We start from the raw sequence: 18233 nt of genomic DNA on the forward strand, positions 1-18233 counted from the left end.
GAATGAGACATCTGGTTACAACACTGTACGTCTGTTGTTTGTGGTACCTTCCTTCAGTTATGCTTCAGCAAGAGATAGATTGAGGATCACAATATTTCAGATGTAGGTTGCCAAGTGGTGTTGACATCCTACTGTCATCTGATTTGGGAGGAGGAAGTTAGACTAAGGTTGGAATAGGAGAAGGATATAGAATGGTTCACGCACATCCCTCCAATCTCCCCTATGCATTTTGCTAGTTAGAGATTGATTGGGGTTCTGGGTCTTTTTTGCCCTAAAGGTAAGTACTTCCTTTCTCCTACTAATGCTGTCAGTCTGTTACATTTGTGTAAATTGATGTAACTAAATGTAACATTATGCTAAATCCTTGGGAGGGCAATTCATTGAAGAGGAGTTAGCTTTGAGAGCTTTGAGGGGAGGCGGAAGGGAGAGATCATCTTGGAACAAGGGATATTTCTCAGTGAGACAGACTTGGATGGGCCTGCCTGAATAGGGGATTTGTGGTACACACTGGTCCTGAAAGATTAGAGGGAGAAGGAGGTGCCAAAGTTAAACTTTCTACTCCTTGAAGCTCTTTTGTCCAGCACCATCTCAGATCACCTCAGATGTCAGTAGATCTAAATGTAAACCAGAGTTCTGAAGAGCAGGCCAGTTAGGTGAAATTACAGATTTAGCTAACCTTTATTGATCACTTACCGTGTACCTGAATTAGTGCGCGGTGTCTTCCACATAATTCTTTTTAAAGAGTCTCGATATTCTCAACTGATAATGGGTATGATGGCACTATCTCATGGGATTGTTGAGGAAACTGTATAGTTGCTTACACAAAGTAGGAATAAATGAGTAATAACGAAAAGAACAATGTTTAAAAACTAGAGAGAGATAAAGAAGTAAAAGTTGATCATTGGCGTGAGGGCAAGATGTTCATTTAAACATTTTCTACTGTATGCTAAGGCACTACACTAGGTCTAGGGGATATAGAGATAAATGGGTTCTCTTTTCAAAAGAAAGTTCCTATTAAAAGAATTACAGCCTGCTGAGTTCTAAAGAAATTAGTTTGGGAGGAGCTTGAAACCAATGACTGAGGTTATTAAATATAAAATTCCCTCAACTTCTGTGTTTCATCTCTCTTCTGTAAGTGCTTATAGCCAAACATGTTATTGCTGAGGAGAGAATTGGTAGCAAAGCTAATACAGTGTCTCCAGCCAAACCTGTAATATTCTTTCTTTTTGAACAAAGCTGGCATTGCAAAGCTTAATTGGCACTGAAATGACTATTGGCTTGACACATATTTAGTTTTTGACTCACATTGAAACCAGCCCTATTCAATGTAAATTGGAATAGTCTTTTTAAAGTGCATTTTAGCAGTATGTATCAAGAACATAAAAATATGTATATTCCTCTCAGGGAAAACTGAGAATGTGGGGGAAAAAAATGTATATTCCTTGGCCCATAATTTTAACTGGATCCTAAGGGGTAAAAGCCTAAGTACAGAGAAACTTTATAAACAGAAATGTTCATCAAAGTGCTGTTTTAATAGCAGAACATCAGAAGCAGTTGCAAAATCTATATGTAAATTGTTTTAGCCAATTAGAATATTATATAATCATTAAAATGGGTAGGGAGACTAATGCATAAAGGAGTACTTGGTATAATAAGTAAGAATGCTCAAATTTGTACATATCCTGGAGAGAAGACTCTCATGGAGAAGAGAAAATTGAGAAATCTCCCCAAACCTTGACTGTATGCAGTGATGTGTGAAAGGTGCGGCTGGTTAGTGGAAAGAATGGGGTGGAAAGATTGGTTCCCAAGCCAGGAGAGAAAACACCAGAAGAGTCCTACGAAGATCAGAAAGCGAAGGTGAATGGATTTTTGTCAAGATGCTTACAGTCTAGAAAGGAGAAGCAAAGACCATTAATCAGTTCCCCCTGTATGTTTGTTTTTGTCTGTTTGTTTTTAAGTTTGGAAAGGAGATTGAATCAAAACTCTAAATCCTTTTCTTGGAATACAGGGAAGTGGTAGTAGTTGTGACCACAGGGAAACCTCTCCCTTCCTCATCTTTCTCTAGTATTTAAACTGTCTTAACCTAACTTATACTAGGTTTTTTAAAGTACAAAACTGAGAGAAAACCCAGGTAGCCAACCCATGTCTAGGTTATGAGTTACATCTGTTTTCAGACAGTGAGTGCCAGATGAGTTCGGCATGTTTTTCATTTTTGGATCCTGTTGGCTAGCTTTGAGGTCAGGAAATCCATTCCCGCACGATGCATTTAGCATCATGATATAATGAATAAGAGCGCATTCATCTTTGGCGGTCTGTTTCCACTTTTCCTCCTAATTTTTTTGAACACTGTATCTTAATATTTCTCTTCTACTTCCACATATTATCCAATCTTCTTGGCTCTGTCTTTACAATATAACCTCAATCTATCCTCTTCTTTCCCTTTTCACTGCTACGATCCTATGCTAAACCAGCATTCTCTTTCCCTAGGATTCCTGTATAGTCTCCTTGCTGCTTCTTGCTCTCTGTCATGCCCTCTACAATTAATTCACAAAGCAGCCAGAATGACTGGCTACATATGGTCATGACACTCCTGCTGAACTTAGAAGTAAGGCTCTGGGTTAGTGATTCTCAACTCTGACTGTACATTAGACTCAGCTGGAAGCTCCTTCCCTTCCAGGAAAAAATTTACCTGTGCCTAGCCTGCATATTCAGAGAATCTGATTAAATTGCTTTTGTGGGGGGGAGGTGTCTAGATAGCTGTAGATTCCCCTCGGATGCTTCTGATGTGCAAGCAGGGTTGAGAAACACGACCCTAGATGAACTTTCCCTACCCTGCCTACTTCTCAGACCTTATCTGCCAACTTGCCAAGCTTGTTCTGTCTCAGATGTGTCTCTCCCACCCCAGTTTTGTTTTGTTTTTCCACTTTTTTTTTTGGCTGTGTTGGGTCTTCGTTGCGCACAGGCTTTCTCTAGTTGGGGTGAGCGGGAGCTACTTTTCGTTGCGGTGCGTGGGCTTCTCATTGCAGTGGCTTCTCTTGTTATGAAGCATGGGCTCTAGGTGCACAGGCTTCATTAGTTGTGGCACGTGGGCTCAGTAGTTGTGGCTCGCAGGCTCTAGAGCGCAGGTTCAGTAGTTGTGGTGCACAGGCTTAGTTGCTCCACAGCATGTGGGATCTTCCTGGACCAGGGCTCGAACCCGTGGCCCATGCATTGGCAAGCGGATTGTTAACCACTGTGCCACCAGGAAGTCCTGTTTTTCCACTTTTTAAATAAACCTTTTATTTTAGAATAGATTTAGATTTACAGAAAACTTTTAAAAATAGTATGCAGACTTCCCATATACCTTCACTCAGTGTTCCTTATTAACATCTTACATACTAGTTTGGTACATTTGTCACAATTAATGAACCAGTATTATTGCATTATTATTAACTAAAGTCCACACTTTATTCCGATTTCTTTAGTTTTTACCTAATGTCCTTTTTCTGTTCTGGGATCCCACCTTACATTTAGTGACTGTGCCTTCTTAGGCTCCTCTTGCCTGTGACAGTTTCTCAGACTCTTCCTGGTTTTTGATGACCTTGACAGTTTGAGGAGCACTGGTCATGTATTTTGTGGGTTGTCCCTCAGTTGGGATTTTTGTGATGTTTTTCTCATGATGAGGCTGGAGTTTGGGGTTTGGGGAGGAAGACCACAGAGGTAAAGTGCCTTTTCATTACATTTTATCAAGGGTACATATTATCAACAGGATTTATCACTATTGATATTGACCTTGATCATCTTGCTCAGGTAGTGTTTGTCAGGTTTCTCCACTATGAAGTTAATCTTTTTTCCTCCTTTTCCGTACTGTACTCTTTGGAAGGAAGTCACTATGCACAGCCCATACATACCTAAGGAGTGAAGAGTTATGTTCCACCTCCTAGAAGGCAAAGTATCTATCTACATAGTTATTTGGAATTCTGCACAGGATTTGTCTATTCTCCCCCATTTATTTATTTATTCAGTCATGTATTTCTGTTCATATGGACTCAAGGATGTTTATTTTGTACTTTGGATTATAACCTATTACTACTTTATTTTCTTGCTCAAATTGTTACCAGCTTTGGCCATTGGGAGCTCTTTCAGTTGATTCCTGTATCACTTTGATATATTCCCATCATTATGGGGTTTTTTGAGCACTCCTTTACTTTCTGGAACTAGAGGATTCTCCAGGCTCATCTTGTGTATTTTTTGCTCCAGTCCTAGAATTAGCCATTTCTCCAAGGAACCTGGTTCCTTTTATTGGAGAACAGTATTATAAACCAGAATCTGGGCATTATGTGTGCTTGCTATTGGGGTGTGTGTTGTTGCCTCTAGGCCCTCTCAGCTGATAGAGCAAAGATATACATATGTGTATACTAAGCTAACTAGTTCTGTGTGCAGCCATCTGTCTAAATTAAACTTAAAAATGAGTTGATTCAGATGTTTCCAACTCTCACCCACATGGATCATTCCAGCCTTCTCCTCTCGACTATCTGTAACTTCCCACTTCAACAGTGAGAAAACTGGCTCCCACTCTCTGTTTTATTGTTCATTTCCAGTATAAGTATATGGATATCGTGCTTCAGAATGAACATATACGGTGAACCAACTCTGTCAGCTAGAGCACAGTGCTTGTGTGCAGTTCCTTTTGCCTTTAGTCTTACAGACTTCACTCATTTCCAGAGTTTTAGGTTAACACCTTTTCCTCCCACCCCATTCAGTGAGGTTGTTTCATATATTTTTAATACCATTATTTTGTCACAGTCTGTGTTCCATCCTGGGATCCTCTCACCTTCTAAATTATTTTTTAAATTTCTGTACATTAAGGTTCACTCTGCTGTAAAGTTCTGTGGGTTTTGACAAATGCATAGTGTCATGTATCCATTTGTCTCAGAGTTTTTGCATTTGTCCTTCTGCCTGGAATAGTCTTCCCACATATTTTCCCATGACTGGACCCTTATCTTTCATCAGGCCTCTCCTGAAATGTTATCTCCTTGGAGAGTCCTTCTTTGAGCACCCTATCCTAAGGAATCCCCCAGCCTAAATTTTTGTTCATTTATTTTCTCTATGTGTGTGGTTGGTTTTGCTCAGTCTCTCTCTAGTAGGATACAAGCCTAATGAGTGCAGGGACTGTATTTGTATCCGGGATATCTAGAATACCAGATCAGTGAATATTTGTTGATACATGAATAGTCCTTTCCTAGCATATTGCTAGTGCATGTTTTTAATACTCATCAGTAGTGACTGAAAAGCAGGCTTATTCAAGTTGGGCTTCTAGTTTACCCTGATTCACTACTTATACAATAAAAGGGTTTTGCTTGCATTAGGTTAAGTATTTCAGTATACTGAAGATGTGCAGTTACCCTGATTGTTCTCTCCTACAGTGTTCATAACCCCTTTTTTAAAAAGTTATTTTAATAAGTGACGTATAATCTCTGGTCCCACTTAGAATTGTACAGTACCATGGATTTCCTGGCCTGGCTGTACATTAGAATCAACTGAGGAGCTTTTCAAAAAACCCACTGATTCCTTGGCTCCATCCCTGACTTATTGATCTCCAGGAAGATTCCGCAAATATGTATTTTTAACAGCCAGCTTAGCATCTAGTTCTGACTAGATGGAGTTTAATTAAAACCCCAGGGTATTAATGTACAATGAGTTTTGGTGACATTTTCTAGAGGATTTCACTTTAGTAGCTATGGTTATTGAAGCTTATACTAAAAGGTCTTTTTAACTCGGACAGACTTTTTCTGCAGCCTTTTAAGCCCTTAACTGTGTGTAGGTACTGGGGAGCGTTATATAGAGATGAATCACAGACACTGCTCTTAAGGAGCATGCATCCTCTGATAAGGCAGTAGAATGAGTGTAAATAGTCATAATAGCTGATAGAAAATAATAGGTTCATAAGAGAGGTAGAAAACATTTTTGGTAAAGACAGAGTAGTCATTCATACCCTGAGAAGAAGGTAAAAGTAAAGTCCAGTTCTTAAAGAGAATGTACAGAGAGGGAGTGGAACCCTGGACATCCCAGTTATCTGCAATGGGCTGTAAGGAAATCAAAAGTTAAAGGCGATCCTATTATAAGCCAGAAGGCAATAGCCAAACTGGTAAGAGGCCCGCGGGGGTCAGGAAAAAATCCACATTGTCAGAGCTGTCAAAGCCAGTGGTTCTTAATAGAGCTCTAGAGTTCTTAACAGAGCTTTTCCAATTGCAGTATTGAAAATTTTGTAGTATTTTAAACATAAAAATATATTAGCAGGGACTTCCCTGGTGTCACAGTGGTTAAGAATCCGCCTGCCAATGCAGGGGACACGGGTTCGAGCCCTGGTCCAGGAACATCCCATGTGCCACGGAGCAACTAAGCCCATGCACCACAAATACTGAGCCTGCTCTCTAGACCCCACAAACCACAACTACTGAGCCCGTAAGCCACAACTACTGAAGCCTGCACACCTAGAGCCTGTGCTCCACAACGAGAGAAGCCACCACAATGAGAAGCCTACGCACCGCAACGAAGTGTAGCCCCCACTCGCCGCAACTAGAGAAAGCCGGCACGCAGCAACAAAGAACCAACGCAGCCATAAATAAATAAATAGTTCAGTTTAAAGAAAAAAGCAAAGTTTTTATACTACTTGTGTAATTAAAAAAAATAAACAACTGCATACCTAAAGAATGCAAAGTTCAGTTTTTGGTTTTTTTCTTCTAAGCTTTGGAAAGGATAGTCAAATAGTCCAAATTAAATCCCTCACGTTGTACATAAAGGAAGCTAGAATTAAAACATGTTTGGTCACTGATCACAGGGCACAGAACCAAAGTGAGAATCTCAGGCTCCTAACTCACCAGTACATGTTACGACATTCTTAGCAGGTTGAGATCAATCTCTTTTTCCTGTTGCTTGCTGGTTATTAAGAGGAATTTCTTGAGGATAGAGGCTGTATTGTATTCATCCCTATATCCCTGGACATAGTAAGTAATACACAGAATAGGAAATAAACAGTAGACATGTGTTGCATGAAAGGATGGATGGATGGGTTTGGCTTTTGTATTAGACCTTGAAGGAAGGCTAGAATTTAGCTCTGTGGAAATTCTGGTCATTAGGTGTACACGTAAGCTGTTAGATTTGTTGAGTATCGGACACCTAAAGGGAAATAGAAAATAATGTAGAAAGCTAGGTTGGGGCCACATTATAGAAACAATTGAATGCCAAGCTAAGGATTTTGGATTTTATTATCCAGTCAGCTGAAAACTTTTGAGCAGAGAAATAACACACACACAGGGGAGTGGGGAGACCAGGGGAGGTGGGGAAGAGTTAGAAAGAGGAGGAGAAATTAATTATTTTGACAATTCACTTGAGGTGTCATTAAAGCTTGATTGAAGATGCCGGCTCAGGGAATGGAAATGTGATTATAGATATAGAAAACAGTCAGAACTTGATTACTGATGAAGTATGTAGTTCAAGGGATAGAGTACTCAAAAATGAGGCTGAGGTTCCAGATGTCATATTTGCCTGTATATTTTGGAAGGTGGTGATGTCATTAACACATACAGTGGTTTTAAATGATGCATTTGTGGTACTGGTGCCACATCTAGGTAGAAATGTTGAATAGGCTATTGGAAACGTGTTGCTAAACTTCAGAAAAGGTGACAGGTCCAGAAATTTATGAGTCATTTGAGTAGAAAGGGTCATTGAGGATTGCCAGGAAGAGGCAAAAGCCAAGGACACATCCTTAGGGAAATTTCTACATTTAGAGGGGATAGGAGAAGAGCCAGAGAAGGAAATTTGGTCATAGACAAAGTGAAACCTAAGAATAGTACAAGGAGAAGGGAGTAGGGAAAGTACATATTGGAGGGAAGCATCTGAATTACAGACTTCCTTTGATAAAAAGTTTTACACATTTTGCATTATAAGCTAATAGGTAAAATGATGTAAGTTAGTGAAAGGCATTACATTTGCAGAAAACCTGCATTTTTATATCAGTATGATAAACAATAGATGTTTAGCATTAAAGACTATTTTGCTGGGCGCAGAGGTTGAAGAAGTCTTTCATTTTTTAAACTTGAATTTGAGAGAATATTGATTTTGATCAAGTAGTCTTGAAAGCCTTGAAGTTTTAAAAGACAAGGAATTTTCATTTTTTTTTTTGTTGTATGGGAGTAACATCTACAATAACTGACTGAATAAATTCTGAATAGTGACATTTTACCATACTTGAATATCTGCCTTCAAAACTTTATTTTCCCAGCGGTATTCATAAGTATTCTATTAGGAGTAAAAATATCCAATATGTACTGTTGGTTTTTCCCTAAGTAACTTTTTGTTTTTAATCTTTCAGGATCTGACTGGCATAGAATCTATGGATCAATGTCGCCATACCTTGGAACAGCATAACTGGAACATAGAGGTATAATAGGATTCATTGTGAGCTTACTTATATTTCTTTTTCCCTGGTATGATAACAGATCTCAAAGACACGTGTTTTTTTTGTTTGTTTCTTTGTTTTTTTATGAATGTCTGAAAATTTTTGTGAAAGGTAACAAACTGTACCTTTTCTGCAAAGTCCCTCCTTTTGCAATCCATGTTAAGTTTTGAGATTATCCATTTTGGATACATTTCAGCTTGGTTCATTCATCCTGTATAGCAGGTCTCCTCTATGAGTATACCATTAAAAAACCCCACCGCCCTGTTAAGGCTTTTCCTTTCTCTACTGTCTTGCTATCACAAAGGAGCCTGCAGCCACCACGCAGGGCTGTCTTGGACGCCTGCTTCTGGGTGGAATTGCCAGTGGATGGCAGGTGACACGTATTTTTTTTCACAGCAGGAATCTTCTCTCAATAGATGTTTTTTCAAATTTACAGCTCTTTAGTCTTTAAAAATAAATTTGTGAGAAAGGTGAATTTTATGATCAAAGTTTATAAAATCATAGAAAAGATTGTGACCAAATCTCTCAGTATAGTGTCCCTCTCTCTTTATTTTTTCTTAATTACTCTTCGAGAAAAATACTGGTTTTTAAATATTTGATTTGTAACAAGATACCATCATGTGAACCTTTTTCTTACATATTTTATAATTTATTCTTTTGGATTTTCTAGATAGTTGTGTCATCTGCAACTGCATGATTTTTTTTTCAGTATATGGATCTTTCGTTTTTTTTGATATTGAATTGGCTAGAACTTCAGAGCAGTCTCAATTAATAATGGTAATAGCAGACATCTTGTCCTCACTATAATGCCTGTGATGTTTTATTATCAGGTATGTTGCTGGTTACGTTATTATTTTGAGATAGAACTACTAGAATGTAATAAGCTCCATGAGAGCAGAGTTCTTTTGGTTTTGTTAACTACTGTATTCCCAGCATATAAATTTGATCCTAGTACGTCTTAGGCTCTCAAATATTTATTGATTCTTCTTCCATTCTTGGTATATTAATATATATCAAGAGCGGATGTTGAATTTAATCAAGCACCCTTTTGATATCTGTTGAAATTACTGTTTAATTATGGTATATTATTTGAATAGGGTGCTGGATTTCTGAAAATATACTCCTAAGTGATATTTAGTTATTCAGCACTATTTTTGAGCAATTAAATTCTAGGCTCTGGCACTATGCCAGCAAATAAGACGAAGTCCCTACTCTCATGGAGCTTAATTCTAGGTAATTTAACTTTGCAATAAATGCTATGAATAAGATGAGTATAGAAAATGGAACAAAGAGGATCAGGAAAGTTATTTTAATAGGGTGGTCAAGTAAGGCCTTTCTGGGGAGGTTATATTTGAGCTGACACCTGAATGATGAAAAGGAATAATGAACGTGAACATTTAAGGGGAATGCATTTTAGGCAGAGGGAATGATGTTGCTCTGGTGTTGTGTCCTTGTTAGGCTTTGATTTCAAGCATATGCTGGCTTTATAAAATGACTGACTTGATAAAATGAGTTGAGAAGCCTAGATAGCATAGATTTTAAAGAAAGCACTTGAAAACTTATTTCTGCCTGTTCTTTATTAACTTCTTCATGGTTTCCCCATTATTCATAATCTATTTGTTGATAAGCTTTCTTAGAAGATGCTTTTTTCTTAGAGATTTCCAGGTTATTTAGCATAGGCTATACAAAGCAGCATATCATTTACTCTCTTCTGTGTCTGTTCTATTATCCTCTCTTCTCATTGTTTTTATTATGCTTATTTTCCTTTTTTAAAAACAAGACTTGCTGGAGACTAGTTTATTTTATTTGTTTTGTTTATAAAAAGCTCTTATATTTATCAGTTCATTTTTTTCTGTTTATTAAGCAAAATCTCTCTTTAATGTATTTTTTCATACTTCTGTAGGTTTACGTTCCTTTTTTTAGCATTATGATTTTTGCAGCTTTATTTGTACTCTTTCTTGCATTTAAGGCTGTGAATTTTCTTCTGAAACTGTATTTTTAAAGTTTTTTATTTTCTTCTTTGGCCCAAGAGTTATTTAGAAACATATTTGGAATTCCTAGTAGCTTGGTTTTTTTTGTTTATCCTTTTCATATTTATCTTTCATTTTATTTATATAATTTAATATTTATATGTTAAGGTCCTTGTCATTTAATAACATTATGAAATATATATTTTTTAAAAATTAAAATCTTAAAATTTAGAGAAAAATAGAGAGATAAAAGGAGCCACCATGTACCTACCATCCAGCTCCTGAAAGCAGGCATTTTGCAATACTTGTTTCAAATTTCTCTTAAACAAATATAGATAAAATTGAAGCCCCCATTGTCAGTTGCTTGCATGTCATCCTGTCTGCACCCCCTTCCTTTCTTTCCCTTCTTTCCTAGAAGTAACCACTATCGACAACAGTGGTTGTCAAGGAATGTGTTTTTTGTGGGATGAAGGTTTGGTGTCTGTATTCAATCAAGCTTAATGTACAATTAAAATCTGCTGTTTCTTTTTTTCTGGTTACTTAATAAGACTACTTGACATGATGAACTTGAATGTGGTTTTATAGATTTCTTTATTTTTCATTGGTAATACCTTTGTTTTTTCCTGATTACAAAACCAATACATGTCTGCAAACAATTTAAGAGTTTATAAAGTTGAAAATTAAAGTTCTTAATAACCATACTTGAGATAACTACTTTTGATGTTTTAGTATATTATATGTCCTTCCAGACTTTCTTATATATACACCTCTGCTTAGTGTGCTGATAATATTAACTTTCCCAATGTTAATAACAAATATATCAAAGAGAATGCTTTTCTGTATGCTGTGGGAAGACAGTACATGGTGCAAATAAAATGCATTAATAAATTCTGTGTTTATTTGGTGGGGGAGATGTTCTAACTTTTATATAGTTTGACTATTTGATGCATGAAGACCCGTGGCCATTAGAAGTTCCTTGTAATAACATATCCTTTGTTAATATCAGATGATGCTTTTTACTTTAAATTCTAATTTGGTTTATTACTATTGCTGCCCCTGCTTTATTTATTTATTGTTTTACAACTAATCTGGTATAATGTCAACCATGCTTTAACATGAAATGACGTATAGAAATATTAAAAACTTGTTGCAAACATACCCATGCACCCACACAGGAAAAGAATTCCAAAGTGTTAAGAAGAAAATGCTCACCCTTAATCCCATCATTTCATGGATAGCTAGTGTTAAATTTTAGTGTATATCCTTTCAGACTATTTTTGTTAGTTTATATGGCTATATAGATTTAAATATAATTTTCTTGTTACACAAATGGGATTATGCTATATTTACATTTTTTCACTTTTAGTAACTCATAAAAATAATACATAAAGATAACTGTCATTTGAAGACATACAGATGGTGGCCAATAGGCACATGAAAAGATGCTCAACATCACTAATTATTAGAGAAATGCAAATCAAAACTACAATGAGGTACTATCTTACACCGGTCAGAATGGCTATCATTAAAAAGTCTACAAATAACAAATGCTGGAGAGGGTGTGGAGAAAAGGGAACCTCCTACTCTGTTGGTGGGAATGTAAGTTGGTGCAGTCACTGTGGAAAACAATGTGGAGGTTCCTCAGAAAACTAAAAATAGAATTACTGTGCGATCTAGCAATCCCACTCCTGGGCCCATATCCAGATAAAACTATAATTCAAAAAGATGCATGCACCCCTGTGTTCATAAGCAGCACTATTCACAATAGCCAAGAAACAACCTAAATGTCCATTGACAGATAAATGGATAAAGAAGATGTCATGTATATATACAATGGGATACTACTCAGCCATAAAAAAGAATGAAATAATGCCATTTGCAGCAACATGAAGTTCAAACAAAGCCTAAGATTAAATATGAAAAAAATCCTGCTCAGATCATTTGCCTACCACTGTTTCTCAGTCCTACACACCCAACATAGCAATATTAACAATTTCTTTTGCTTTTTTCCCAGATATTTTTGTGCCTGTCTAAAAGTATGTATATTTTTCTCCAAAGAGCTTCTATTTATATGGGCTGTATCTATTGATATCTATTACCATATGACAAATTAAAACTGAAATCGTTCTGTTTAGTAATTCACTTTAAAAATAATAAACTCGGGACTTCCCTGGTGGCGCAGTGGTTAAGAATCCACCTGGCAGTGCAGGGGACATGGGTTTGATCTCTGGTCTGGAGGATCCCACATGCCGCGGAGCAACTAAGCCTGTGCTCCACAACTGCTGAGCCTGTGCTCTAGAGCCCGTGCTCTGCAACAAGAGAAGCCACCACAATGAGAAGCCCGCATACTGCAATGAAGAGTAGCCCCCGCTCGCCACAACTAGTGAAAGTCTCACGCAGCAACGAAGACCAAATGCCAAACATTTTTTTAAAATAATAATAAATAAACTCATTACATGTTAACATTAATGTTTGCAGACTTTTTTGTCTGGCTTAATAGAAAACAGCTGGATTTTCATATTCACTCCTGCTTGTAATCTTTTGTGATATGTAGTTTTAGTTGAAGTATGTGAAGAAAATCTGGCTTCACCCAGGTATGTAGTTTACCATTTTAACCATTTTTAAGTGGCATTACAATTTAGTGGCATTAATTTAATTACATTTACATTGTTGTTCAACAGTTACCACTGTCCATCTTTTTTTTTTTTTAATTTATTTTTGGCTACATTGGGTCTTTGTTGCTGCGCGTGGGCTTTCTCTAGTTGTGGTGAGCAGGGGCTACCCTTCGTTGTGGTGTGCGTGCTTCTCATTGTGGTGGCTTCTCGTTGCGGAGCACAGGCTCTAGGCGTGCGGACTTCAGTAGTTGTGGCGCGCGGGCTCAGTAGCTGTGGCACAGGGATTTAGTTGCTCCGTGGCATGTGGGATCTTCCCGGACCAGGGATCGAATGTCCCCTGCATTGGCAGGCAGATTTTTAACCACTGCGCCACCAGGGAAGTTCCACCACTATCCATCTTTAGAACTTTTTCATCGTCCCAAACTGAAACTCTATACGCATTAAACAATTACTTCCCATTACTGTCTCCACCCAGCCTCTGGTAACCACAATTCTACTTTCTGTCACTATAAAATTTCACTATTCTAGATACGCATATAAGTGGAATCAGACAATATTTGTCCTTTCGTGTCTGGCTTATTTCACTTAGCATAACGTTTTCAAGATTTATCCATGTTACAACGTGTATCAATACTTTATTTTTTATTATCAAATAATATTCCTTGTATGAATCTACCATAATATCTTTATCCATTCATCAGTTGATAAAACATTTGGATTGTTTCCCCTTTCATCTTGTCATTAATGTTGCAGTTTATATTAGTGTACAAGTTTCTGTGTGGACATATGTTTTCATTTCTCTTGGGTATATATCTAGGAGTGGAATTGCTGAATCATATGATTACTATGTTTAGCCTTTTGAAGAACTGCCAGACTGCTTCCAAAGAGGCTACACTATTTTACACTCCCAGCAATGGTATATGATGGTTCCAATTTTTCCACATCCTCACCTACAACTTGTAACATCTGTCTTTTATTATATTACAGTCATTCTAGTGGTTATGAAATAGTATCTTGTGATTTTGATATGCATTTTTCTGATAATAATGTAGTACATCTTTTTATATACTTCTTTGTCATTTGTTTATCTCCTTTGGAGAGATGTCTATTCAAATCCTTTGCCCATTTTTAAATTGGATTGTTTGTCTTTTCAATGATGAGTTGTAAAAGTTCTTTATATATACTGTAGATACTAGATGACCCTTATCAGATATATGATTTGTAAATATTTTCTCCCATTCTGTGGGGTTGTCTTTTGACTCTGTGTTAGTGTCCTTTGATGCACAAAAGTTTTCAGTTGTGATGAAGTCCAGTTATCTATTTTTTTTCTCTTATTGCTTGTGCTTTTAGTGTCTTATCTAAGAAACCATTGCCTAATCCAAGGTCACAAGATTTTCACCTGTGTTTTCTTTGGAGTTTTATAATTTCAGCTCTTATATTTAAGTCTTTGATGTATTTTGAGTTAATTTTTGTATATAGTGTGATTTAGGGGGTCAGCTTCATTATTTTGCATGTGAATATCCAGTTGTCTCAGCCTCATTTGTTGAAAGACTATTCTTTCCGCATTGAATTGTGTCTTAATATTTGAAAACATGAAACCTAGAGGACTACATGAAGTTAGCCACATGGCAAAGTTTAAAGCCAACTGTCAAGGTTAGAGGGCACACAAGTCCTCCAAAAGACCACCCTCACTTTTTTTTAAATTAATTAATTAATTTTATTTATTCATTCATTTATGGCTGCATTGGGTCTTCGTTGCTGCCTGTGGGCTTTCTCTAGTTGTGTTGAGAGGGGGCTACTCTTTTGTTGTGGTGCGCAGGCTTCTCATTGCGGTGGCTTCTCTAGTTGCGGAGCATGGGCTCTAGGCGCACGGACTTCAGTAGTTGTCGCACATGGACTCAGTAGTTGTGGCTCGCGGGCTCTAGAGCGCAGGCTCAGTAGTTGTGGCGCACGGGCTTAGTTACTCCGTGGCATGTGGGATCTTCCCGGACCAGGGCTTGAACCTCTGTCCCCTGCATTGGCAGGCAGAATCTTAACTACTATGCCACCAGGGAAGTCCCTACCCTCACTTCTGACAGCAACTGCAAGTTCAAGGTGTTCCTAAAACCACCTTCAGTTTTGATAATTCACTAGAAGAGCTCACCGAAAGCTATTATAACTCATGGTTACAGTGTATTACAGGGAAAGGATACAGATTAAAATCAGCTAATGAAAGAGACACTTAATGCAGAGTCTTGAGTTCCAAACACAAAGATTCCTTACTTCTCTCATGGAATCAGGACATGTTACACTGCTGGCACAAGTGTGTGACAATATGCATGAAGTATTACCAACCAGGGAAGCTCACCTCAGCTTCAGTGTCCCGAGTTTTCACTGGGGCTTCATCACATAGGCATGATTGATTTGATTGGTTGCCTATGTAATTGAACTCAGTCTCTAGGTTGACTGATACTGCATTACCCAAAATCCCCAGCCTAAATTAAATGGTTCGTCTTTCTAGGGTGGTCAGCCCTACCCTAGGTTCCCATAGCAAAGATACTCTTATCAGGTGTGACATAGATTATCTCCAGAAGATTATTCTCCAGAAGAAGGCAGAGATCAGACCTCCTCTTGTGTAAGGCCAAATTTTTTTACTACAGTGGGACAAATATCCATTTTCAGGGGCAGAGTTAGGAAAGGAATGAGACTTTTTACTGAAGATCGTCTGTCTGCCAGGAATTATATTAGAATCTTTGTGTATGGTCACCTCATTAATTTTTCAAATTAACCCTGAGAAGTATTGTTTCTTCATTTTGCACATGAAAAAGTGAGGCACAGAATCCAAGCAACTCTTCTGAGTGCTGGAGCTAGGATTCAGACCTAAGTTTCTCTGCTCCAAAGCCAAGCCTTCCATCAAACACCAACCCATCAGGATTGCTCCATTGCACAGCTCTGGGGACACAGTCTGCTTTGCTGTGTTCTCTGTGGATGGTTTTCCTTACGCTTGTACAGTGAAGCACCTTGTATCCCAGCCACCCTAAATAACACATGCCATCTTAATAAAAGCAGTGAGCTTCCAGACAAGTTCCTAGTACTCCTCTACTGTGTATGAATTCTGGAGCCATCACCACACATTGCCTCCCACCATAGCAAGTTAAAGAAAGGTTCATGAATATATACTCCCTGGTGACCTATTTCGAAACACCAGCAATGGTTGTCTCATCTCTTCTAGGTTGATTTGAGCATCACTGAAGTTCTTGCTATTCTTTTCTTCTCAGGCTGCTGTACAGGACAGATTGAACGAGCAAGAGGGTGTACCGAGTGTTTTCAACCCACCACCATCCCGACCCTTGCAAGTTAATACAGCCGACCACAGGATCTACAGCTATGTTGTTTCAAGACCACAACCAAGGGCAAGTTATTTCATAGCTGGAATTTCTCCCTTTTTTATTTTAAAAGTTCTTTCACTTGGTTATGTTGATCTCTGTATGATAGGAACAAAAGGAATATTCAGAATATAAACCTGTTAGCTTGACCTAGCTCCTTGGTAGGTTTATTGGGTTTATCATTTTTCCTTTATTCCTTAATGAACCAATGAAAGTATCCTTTTTTTTCCTGTTTCCATGCCAGTTATTTGAAGAGTTTTCTGTGCCTTGTTTATAGCACTTCATCTACATGTATTTACATGTCTAAAAATGTTTGCTACGTGTTTAATAGATCTTCCACTCTTAGAGTGTTTACTGAATTCTTTGTTGCTTCATTTTACTTAATTTTAAGCTACTTCTAGGGAAGTACTTGTAATCTCTGTGGGAGAAATTAGTCTTGAAGGGCTAGCAGCAAGGAGGTGGTTCAGTTAAATTCAGCAAGCATTTAAGAGTGTTCCAAGGTACTTGATATTTTGCTGTTGGGGATCTAGAGATGAATAAAGAGGCATTCTTCCCTCTTCAAATTATTCACAGTCAAATTAGGGAGGTCAGGTGTGTATACTGATAGTGAACACTCCAGAGAACTTTTTGGAGTTTCTTATTCTTGGAGTTACACTCACCTCTTATACTTGGATTTAGAGTTTACTCCATCACTCCTTTTTGTGGAGTACTTGATAATGTTTTAAAAATAGTTTCTAAGTAGATGTTTTGGGGGTATTCTGAAGTAGAACAGCACAGATTCCTAGAGCAATTATATGATTCAAGGAGTAGTTCTAGGGAATTCCCTGGCGGTCCAGTGGTTAGGACTGCACTTTCAGTGCTGAGGGCCCAGGTTCAATCCCTGGTCAAGGAACTAAGATGCTGCAAGCCGTGTGGTGTGGCCAAAAAAAAAAAGAAAGAAAAAGAAAAAGAAAATTTTTTTCTTTTTTAAATTAAAAAAAAAAGGAGTAGTTCTGTATGTGTCCAGTGTTTCTCCAGTTGTTTTGGGCTTGAATGTGTTTGGGACCCTAATGTCCACTAATGGAGCTCCAGAGCTCTAGAGCTCCCTGGCCATGGACACAGAGGGTCTCAGATTAACACAATATACCGTGTAAGAAATGTTTTGTAAGCTATAGAGCCCTATATATTTGCTAATTAATAATAAGAGCAGCAGTAATCAACACTGTTAAAATAATAATTAAGAGTATTACCAAGATTAGCAGCTGTTTGGAGATTTATAATTGTGGTTAATATAATTATTTGTCATTTATATACAAATGTTCAAGGTAGCAGTAGTGGTTATCTTTCTTGTTATTTCTATATACCACATTTTAATGTATTAAGTCTAAAAAGGAAAGAATGAATATTTATGATTTAGGGAGGAAAACTTGCAACTGAATTTGACAGCTAATGTATGTAAGTAGCTGCAGAATAAGTGTTCGAGCAAATTTAATACAAAAATGATTGTATAAAAGAAAAATATAATAGTATTAGATGAAGTGAGGTCAAAGGTAGTTGGTTTTTAAGAAGGATGAGGTGGGCCAGGAAAAGGGAACCTTGTTTTGCAGAGGCAGAAATTACAAGAAAAGGACAAAAAAGAATGAAAATCTTAACTAGCAATTAAGGTATTAGGGATTGAGAGAATGATATCTAACTTTGTTTTTGGAATTTCAGGGGCTGCTTGGATGGGGTTATTACTTGATAATGCTTCCATTCCGGTTTACCTATTATACAATACTTGATATATTTAGGTATGTACCTTTGTACGTATGTGTTAGTAGTAACAAGGTAGATGTTGGAGCTGAAACATAGACCAGAATAAGGT

The 18233-nt window shown here is 37.6% G+C and overlaps 1 protein-coding gene across 2 annotated transcripts in view; it reads left to right on the top strand.

Moving 5' to 3' along the window:
• Nucleotides 1-18233, top strand: part of FAF2 (Fas associated factor family member 2) — a 57074-nt gene that overhangs the window by 24934 nt on the left and 13907 nt on the right. For both annotated transcript variants that reach the window (XM_029217200.1, XM_029217201.1), the window contains 3 exons: nt 8354-8422; nt 16283-16417; nt 18083-18159. In XM_029217200.1, coding sequence (XP_029073033.1) covers nt 8354-8422; nt 16283-16417; nt 18083-18159 — 281 coding nt within the window. The remainder of the gene's footprint in view (nt 1-8353; nt 8423-16282; nt 16418-18082; nt 18160-18233) is intronic.

This window comes from Monodon monoceros, unplaced genomic scaffold, assembly GCF_005190385.1.
Source record: "Monodon monoceros isolate NGI ecotype Baffin Bay Population unplaced genomic scaffold, NGI_Narwhal_1 Super_Scaffold_12, whole genome shotgun sequence".
NCBI lineage: Eukaryota > Metazoa > Chordata > Mammalia > Artiodactyla > Monodontidae > Monodon > Monodon monoceros.